The sequence below is a fragment of the Sinocyclocheilus rhinocerous genome, unplaced genomic scaffold (genome assembly GCF_001515625.1).
Source record: "Sinocyclocheilus rhinocerous isolate Xijiao unplaced genomic scaffold, SAMN03320098_v1.1 scaffold2126, whole genome shotgun sequence".
NCBI lineage: Eukaryota > Metazoa > Chordata > Actinopteri > Cypriniformes > Cyprinidae > Sinocyclocheilus > Sinocyclocheilus rhinocerous.
In genome coordinates, this window is record NW_015639773.1 from 797,420 (window position 1) to 806,909 (window position 9,490).

At 36.0% G+C, this 9,490-nt stretch overlaps 1 protein-coding gene across 1 annotated transcript in view; it reads left to right on the forward strand.

The window, feature by feature from the left end:
• Nucleotides 1–8,428: 8,428 nt before the first annotated feature.
• LOC107751852 (protein-glutamine gamma-glutamyltransferase K-like) overlaps nucleotides 8,429–9,490 on the forward strand; it is a 4,525-nt gene continuing 3,463 nt past the window's right edge. Inside the window, exons 1-2 of the mRNA XM_016567620.1 lie at nucleotides 8,429–8,825; nucleotides 8,917–9,108. Coding sequence (XP_016423106.1) covers nucleotides 8,429–8,825; nucleotides 8,917–9,108 — 589 coding nt within the window. The remainder of the gene's footprint in view (nucleotides 8,826–8,916; nucleotides 9,109–9,490) is intronic.

Sequence of the window (9,490 nt, forward strand, 5' to 3'; positions counted from 1 at the left end):
AACTGACACACACAGTATGATTCATAAAGAGACCTGCCTGACTGTTGTTGTTGTTTTTTTGTGGACAGGGATTTGACCTGCAGCTGCTTGACCCCGTTGACCTCTGTCCTGTTTGGGGAAGTGTGTCTTCCTCTTACTGAGGCTGATCCTGCAGTAATACATCAGGTTTTCTTCCAAGTAACTGCCTCATTACAAGTCTTATGCAACCCGGCAAGTTAAACATATATGAACCTGCAGTTTGTAATTGCATCACATTTTATGAAGTATGTACAACATACATGTTTAAACTTGAAAATGTGCAGTTATTACTGTACTTTAAAGACCCTTTTTTGGTGCAATTGCCTGTTGTCAGGTAATTAAGTCATGTTAAATAATATTTCTGATCGGAATAAAACTTCTTAAAATTTGTATACATTACCTAACACGCACATACGCACACGCACATAACACATACCTTGACCTTGACATTTTTTAGGGTACAGGAAAAAAAAAAACATTGAACAAAAATAAGATATTTTGAAAGAGTTGTGTTTATTTATTTATTTTTTATTTATTGCCATCATTATTTACATTTTGCTTAGAATAAAACATTTATATATAATAATATAAATAATAAAACATTAATTGTCATGAAATGCAATCCAAAAAGTATTAAAAGTCTTTAAAAAATGCTTAATTTTTTATGCAAACTATAATATATTTTTCTTTTAATTTTCTCTAAATCATAAGAAATAGGATATTTTTCTGAAAGTAAATGAAGACCATTGTGATAATAATTATTTATGCAGTTGTGCATTTTGACATTATTTAATGTTTTTTTAATATGAATATTTTTGATGTAAAACCTGTTTTTTTTTTTTAACCCTATTTTTTTAGGGTACTGGCAAAAACATTTTACAAAAATGCTCTTAAAATTGAACATTGAAATGTATTAATTGCACAATAAACTGCACAGGCCAATCCGCAGCAAAATTATTAATATGATATGACTTCCTTATGAAAAAAACAATCAATTTTTATTAAATGTAGTCTGAGTTTTTTTTTTTTTTCTTGTACAGTTTTGTTCATGGATTTGTAGGATGAAGGCATGTCACACAATCTGTGTCAGTGTCTCAATTTGATTAGTTTCTACCAAATGACAAATTAATTACTGTGTTTTCTAAAAGTTGCTTAGCCTATTTCCTTTACCCTACCTATCCATGACTGCATGGTTAGTTGCAATTAGCATCGTTTTCCCCCCTGCCATCAGTTTTTAAGTTATGACTAAAAGTGAAACACCAGTGATTCTTATATTAAGAAGAATCATTATTCTTCTTAATTACTATTGAATTATGAATTATTACTGAACATTTCAATGAAATATTGTTGTTCTGAAACTCTTGTCTGCATGTTGTGGAATATGGACTGACCCCAGCAGAAGAGTGGTTGCTTATAGCAACGTGGAGAGGAAGTGAAATGGCTTTCGCAGTTCTGCTGAAATAGCATGTTCTCTTCAGATTCTGTTTCCTGGTGGTGTGTGGTTTCACACTCACACATAGGCCTATACACACACTCATGCTTTCTCTCTCACACAAAACACACTAATAACACATTCCAGATGCAGGTTCTTTACAGAGTAGTATATTTATGGCCTTCTTATTTATGTATTTGTCACAAAATCTTCATATACAATTCACACGGACATGTGCACTGTACGTATATTTTTACTTATATTTTACAACTAGTTTGTGGGAAGAACCACTCTGTGGGTCACAGCTGCCCCCTATTGGAAAGACTGCAAAAACATTTAGGAAAAGCATGTGACTGCAAAGATGCAAACCTGCATTTGTAGACCTATGGAGGTAGTAAAGCAACAAGGCAAGTCCAAATTCAATGTTTGCATAACATTCTGTAAGCTAAAACGACTTTATTTGGTCGATTTTTGAAGGCTGCATAGATGTATACTTTGATCTCCCACAATTGTGTGCGCGCAATTCAGTTTTAGTTGAAAGTGGAAACTGAATGAACAGTTGAAAGTTCATGAATTCATAAATGCCTTTTTTCCGATTTACATACAGATTCCAATTTTTTTTAATGAAGAAATAACACTGTGGTCATTTAATTATTATTTGCATTTCTCTAAAGCTCACTTGAATTTGTTTTAGATTATTTGTCATGGTGTCTGTCTGAAACCCGTTGCTTTAAAAGGTGTCTTTATACAATAATTTTGACTGTTAAGTCAGTCTTTCTGGGTGGTGAAACAGTGAGACAGCAGTCTGCAGTAGGATTGATGGTTAAGATGCTCATTAGAGCCCCCTTATGGCCACTAGACTGATATTGCATCTAATCATAAAGTACTTGTTCTCTGAGAAACGCAATTTACAAATTCTATAAAAATTGCTTAGTTAATGTATGCATGTACGTATGAACAGATATATAAACCATAAATTAATCAATACGTTCCACCATTTACAACTAAACATAATTATTTTCCTGGTAACTGCTAGTGGCATAGAAACTGTTTTCCAAGAAACTGTTTTCCAAAAAATAAAAATCCTGATATTATTGCCTTCCAGCATCTTTCTAATCAGGTGATGTCAATACTACTACTACTACTACTACTATTACTACACTCTAAAAAATGCTGGGTTAAATACAACCCAGTGCTGGGTAAAATAGGGACAAACCCAGCAATTGGGCTGTTTTGACCCAGCGGTTGGGTTAAATGTTTAACCCAACCTTCTGGGTAGTAACCCAACCACTGGGTCAAAACAATCAAATTGCTGGGTTTGTCCCTATTTTACCCAGCACTGGGTTGTATTTAATCCAGCATTTTTTAGAGTGTAATTAAAAGAATAATACTAATAATAATACTACTACTACTATTAATAATAATGCATCTGTAATTACTACACTCTAAAAAAATGCTGGGTTAAAAACAACCATTTCTGGGTTATTTGGCAACCCAGTGCTGAGTAAATATTGGACAGAACACATGCTGGGTAATTTTGACCCAGCTTGCTGGGTTTCATATATTAGCCCATTTGCTGTTTTTTTTGTTGTTGTTTTTTTTACATAGTGCTGGGTCAGTCAACCTATTGAAGGTTTTTCATTTTAAATAATAAAAATGCACTCTAAAAACTGTTTTATATATATATAGGACAAGAACAGTTCATATACATTTTTTTTATTATTCAATGGCAAGTCCGTCTTTTACAATCATAAAATACTCAAAAACATTCAGTAAATATTTTAAGACGTGACAGTAGCAGCAAAAGCAACTAATGGGAATCTGTGGGAAGAAATCTTGTATCAGTAGGCTGTTCCAGTTCAATAAATGACAATCTTATATTCATGTTTGAAAAGTTAAATCAAAAACAGCTTCAACTTGTGCCATCTCGTCTGTCACACATTTAAGTTTTAAAGGGGACATCAGATGCAAAATTCACTTTTACGTGGTGTTTGCATATAAATGTGTCTTGGCAGTGTGTGGACACAACCACCCTACAATGATAAAAATCCATTCACTCCTTTTTTTTTAATCCCCAAAAAACTAAACAGTCTCAATTTTCAAGCTGTTTTGATTTTCTGAGCAGTATGACGTCATATTGCTTTGGCCCTGCCCACGACCACTGACGGACTGTCCCGTATTAGCATATTTCTGCCCTCAGCCAGTTGTGTGCTGTCCGCCATTTTCTCTGCGCTCGAGCAGCTGTAGCGACAACAATGTCTCGAGCAGGTGTTTTGTAGTTGGATGTAAAAGTGAACATAAGAGTCTTCATTTTCTCCCGGCATCAGAGCCACTGAGGACGCAATGGATTCGTTTTGTTTTTGATGGTAACAAGCCACCGAATACACAGAAAAATGGAGGAGAGGGGTGGGGTAAGCAGTAGCTCATTATCATTTAAATAGAAATGGCTCACTGTGAACAGAGCTGTTTTTGACAAGGTAAAAAGGGTGTTGCTTTACACGACCATTGAGGAATTTTAACCAAAGTATGTTGCAGACATTTCATGAAGCCCCTAAAGAATCATACCAACTTGTGGAAAATGAGCATCCGATGTCCCCTTTAACCTGTCAAACACATAGCATGACCACAGCAGTGACAATAGACCATTTGCACGTACGTCACGGTTTGGTTACCCGGATGCGCGGCCATATTGGAGAAACTCGGATGTAAACAACAGCATGTATTGCACGGCTAATGTACTACTCTAGACGTTCTTTTACTAATTTATAATGTCTAAACCATGGAAAATATGTGTGGAAACTGCTAAATCATATAGAGAAGGAATTAGTAAGCAGGAAAGGGTGCGATATTTTGACAAACTAAAGTTAATAGGTGGTAAAGATCCATACGAGCTGGCTCCTTTGTCTTGGACTGACGACCTGCCAATTCTTCCTTCTATTTTTTATCCCGACATAAGCTGCACTTCCATTACCCTTCAAACTGCGCAAAGAAGCATCCCAGAAGTGGCTTTCCGCGCTGCTTCGCTAAAGACATCTACATCTCCTTCAATTAAAGATAATGGCTAGTGCAGGGGTGGCGAACTCCGGTCCTGGAGAGCCTCAGCCCTGCAGAGTTCAGCTCCAACCCTAATAAAAACTCACCTGCCTGTAGCTTCCTAGAAGCCGTTCAGACCTTGATTAGATTGTTCAGGTGTGTTTGATTAGGGTTGAAGCAAAACTCTGCAGGGCTGCGGCTCTCCAGGACCGACGTTCGCCACCCCTGGGCTAGTGTGATGGTTGCGATATTGTAAACCTACCAACATCCGTCGCCATGACTTATCGCTAGAGGAAAAAAATAAGTTTTAGTCACATAACATCAATTAATGGAAACGTCATCGTTTTTTATCAACATTTTATAAAATATCGCAAAAGTTTTGTGCAAATCTGTAATGGAAAAGCAACTATAGTGAACTACTTATTTTTTTCGCCAAGCCCACACACGAGTTCCGTTCGTTTCAGTGGCATTGTTTACGTTCAGTGCCGCCAATATGGCCGACTTTCGGATTGAGGACGTGTCGTGAAAACACCCTATAGCGCACTACATCAAATAGTGCTCCAACTGTAGTCAGTGGAGCACACGGAAACTGGCTGCACATTCGTTTGGCGGGAGGTGTAACTTCCATGGCCTGCGCGTCGTTTGTAGTGTAGAGTGTAGATCCAGTGAATGCTGGAATGCTCCTCCCGAGGTGGCGGCTTGCACTGCAGAACCTCCCAAAGCAGCAGCATCCACTCCAGAATGCTCTCCAGAGTCCGCTCCAGAAAGCTTTCCTGAGTCCCTTGAATCTCCGCTGGTTCCGTCCAGCTCTCCTGAGTCTCCTGAATCTCCGCTGGTTCCGTCCAGCTCTCCTGAGTCTCCTGAATCTCCGCTGGTTCCGTCCAGCTCTCCTGAGTCTCCTGAATCTCCGCTGGTTTGTTCGATCACCGTTATACTAAGTTGTGTTTTCCCTTGTTAATCTGCCTGAGTTTTGAGTCCATTATTAAACTGTGAGTTTTGGAATTTACCCACTGTGTCCTTTGCCTGGCTTCTCAACACAACCCGTGACAACACTGACTCAGCAGCTGAGTTACAGAAAAACTGGGTTAAAAATCATTAAAAATAACCCAATAAAATGACCCAACAGGCTGAACCCAGCATTTGGGTTAAAAATAAATAAATAAATAACCCAGCATTTATTAGAGTGCAGAAAAAAAATATTTATATACACTCCTGGACGATTCTGGCAGTGTGGTATGGCACATTATCCTGTTGGTAATGGCCATCACTGGCAGGGAATGCAGTTGCCATGAATGGGTGCACTTGGTCCACAACAATGTTAAGATACCTGACAGCTGTCAGTGTAACCAGTGTAATGATGTCCAGTTAGCATTATATATATATATATATATATATATAAAAAATTTTGTGAGAATAATCAAGAATTTTGGTGTGCCCCTATCTGATATACTATGTACAGTCAGTACCATAATTGCGACACTTTACTGACCTAATTAGTGCCATTAGTATCCAGACTGAAGACTGAATCATTTACTGAGAAAGTCATTTAATCTGTAATTCAAACTGTAATAACATAATTTTCCTATCCTGCCTAAACTTCAAAGTGCAAGAACTACCCAAAGGAGGAGAAACAAATGAGCTTGCACGTCCAGTAAGTTTGCTTTCAGAACTGCTTGAATTCATTCGCCCAAAAATTAAAAAACTGTCATACTGACTCTAATGTCACTCCAAACCTGTAGAACTTAGTTTCTTGTGGGTGAACTATCCCTTTGAGTTCATATGACAAGCTTTCATCAAATTGAGCATGCAGTTTCATTCACTGAATAGGCCATAATGCAAAATTAGGGCTTTGACACAAAGACTATGGTCTATGGGAAGCAAAGTGATTTGATCTGATAATTAGAGTCATTCACTAGGAAAATCATATGTTCCTGCAGAGGCAAATATAGAGGTATTAAAGGGGTCATATGATGCTATTTTAAAGATCATTATTTTACATGAAGGATGATTGTGCTTAATAGCTATCAATTGAGGCCAAATCACAAAATCAAGGAAGGTTAGATATCATTCATGCAAAGCGCTTCCCTTCATTAATGGTTAATTTACTCAAATGCATGTGTCCAACCCCTGATTAGAAATTAGGCAAATTGTGCAGTCGAGAAATAGAGACTGGATAAATAATTTGACTGATGGTATAGAATTATTGCCAAACCTAACATTTACAGTAAGATTTTTTTTCCTGCTCTGATTATTGTTTGATGATTAAGATGTAAATTACACTTAATTTCACAATCTGATTCCTTCCTTTTATGCTTTGCGATTTATTTGGGATGGCATTTTGGGATTTTTTTGATGATGGTGATTATGTGGCAGTTATGAAATTCAGAATTAAACAGTTTACACACCTGTGGTGTGTCTGTGTTTCTAAAGACTTGCAAAAAGATCTTTGGGTGTGTAAATAAGGAGGGGTTTTTTTTGTGTACGTGTGTCTGAGACACTTACAATTAGCTGACCAACATGTAAATAAATAAATTTGCCAACATTGAAGTTTGATATAGAATGCAGTTTTAGATGTTGAGCATGTTACACCACAGAGTACTAAACATTTACAAATGTATTTAATACACTGCAAAAAAAAATAATCATTTGAGTATGTTTTACAAGAAAATACTATTTTTAAGTTTAATTAAATGTGTTACTTGCCATTTCTTTGTAATTAATTGTGAAACTTATTAGCATTTCTGAGTGAAAAGTTTTTCTACACACAAATTAAGAGGTAAATAAGGTAAACATCTGTCTTATTTACTTACTGTTAAATAAAAGTATATGTAGTCAATAAAAAGATTAACATACAAAAAGGCATTTTACTTAAATGCATGCAGTTATATAAATATACAAATGCTGATATATATACATATATATGTGTGTGTTTGTGTGTGTGTGTGTGTGTATATATATAATTTAATTATAATTAATAATTATTTAATATATATATTGCTTTAAACGACATAAACCTGACTTATTTTGTTAGATTTATGTTAAAACAAGAAATAAAATCAGTTTTCTCATTTTCCTATTTAAGGATATTTTGGTATTTGTACTGGAAGACAAGACAAAAATACTAAAATGAAACATGTTTTATTAATTTAATTCAGAATGAAGCCCAAGCATATTCGAATAGACAGAGGGTGGCAAATTTGAAAAAAGCTGTTTTAATTTGTTTACATAAACCTCATTGTATTTTAGTGACTTCACTGTTATTCTAAAATGTAGAAAACAGCAATAACAGAGAATGAGTGGGTGTGTCTAAACTGCTATTGTACAGCTAACACATACATAAACTGGCTTATGTGCTCCTTTATGCTGGAATTGCTCAATTACAGCTCTGCCTGTGAGTTTAATTATTCTTATATCAATTATACTATCAGAACACTTACACTAAGCCGTAAATTTGCACCATTACAGTTTGTTTTTCAAATTAACCTGTGTGATTCATCTAAAATCCTTCCAGGAAGCAGTGGAATAGTGTAGGCACTTCAATTACTCATGTGGATGGGTTGAGAACGGAGAAGTGAATATATACCGGACTAAAGCGTAGAGAAGTGTCACAGCGCAAGAAGCCGTGGTATCAGTCAGCCTTGCTTTGCTTTAGTCATTTGAGTTTAACTCAGCTGTTACTCTTTTACCAAACAGGGACAAAAATCTCTTCAGATTCAACATCACTCCAGAGCAAGAACCACAAACATGTAAGTAATCAACTAAAAATGATCAAATATGCTTTCAGAGTTTTTTGAAGAGAAACGCCACTATATGCAATTAATATATATATATATATATATTCAATGCAGCTTTATGTGTTCTAGAGGAAAAAGGCAACAAAAGATCTTATATCACTTAAATGACAACTAATATCACTCTCATTCTTTCTCCTTTGCACCTCACAGCATGTCTCTCGTAAAGTATGGCCTGTACAACAACTTCTGCAACATCGGCCGTTTCCCAGGCATTAAACTGGAGTCTGACAGTTTCTGGAGAGGGTCTGGCTGTGTGCCGGTTTACAGTAACCCTTGCGTGAAACCTGTTGTCAATCCTTGTGTGAATCCCTGCATGAAACCTGTCGTCAATCCTTGTGTGACTCCCTGCGTGAAACCTGTCGTCAATCCTTGCGTGAAGCCTGTAGTCAATCCTTGCGTGATTCCTTTTGTGAATCCTTGTGTCAACCCATGCAACAACCCTTGCACCATCCCTTGCGACTATGTGAAGCCACGCTGTGATTATGACTGCAAGGAAGTTGTCCTCAAGGACTGTGCGGATGACTGCCAGGTCGTGCGCACCTGCGAAGGTAAGAGTTGTAGATCTTTGGCCTGAGCAGCATTTTGTGAAATTTGTCAATTAAAGCTCCTAATTGATTCCCTCTGCTTGGTTTTTCTCAGATTTGGTTCTGCAGGTTCGTTGTGTAGACCAGATGAAATCCTGGAAGTGTCAGAATCGTCAGGAGCATCACACCAGTTGTTTCCGCAGTGATCACCTCATTGTCCGTAGAGGACAGTGTTTCCAGATGTGGATTGAGCTTTCCCGGCCATTCAATCCAAAATGTGACCAACTTCACCTGGAGCTGAGACTTGGTCAGTTAAGTCCTTTCGATCAGTCTTGCGATGATGTGATTCTAAGACCATCACTGTTATTTCCAGTGTTATTTATCATTAATATACTATTTTGAATTAGTTTTGTATTTTCTGTTTTAATTTTAATTTGAAAGTTTTAGTAATTCTCTTGTGTTTTTGTCATTTTTATTTTTTAAATTAATTTTTATTTACTTTTTAGTTATTTTATTACTTTAAACAAACAAAAAAAATTAGAAATGCTGCCTTGGCAACTAACTGAAATAAACTGAAAGTTTTTTATATTTTATTTTTATATATTTTTTTATTTATTTTAAATACATTTTTTTATTTTTTTTTTATTTTTTATTTTTTATATTTTATAGTTAATGTATATTTTGTTTTA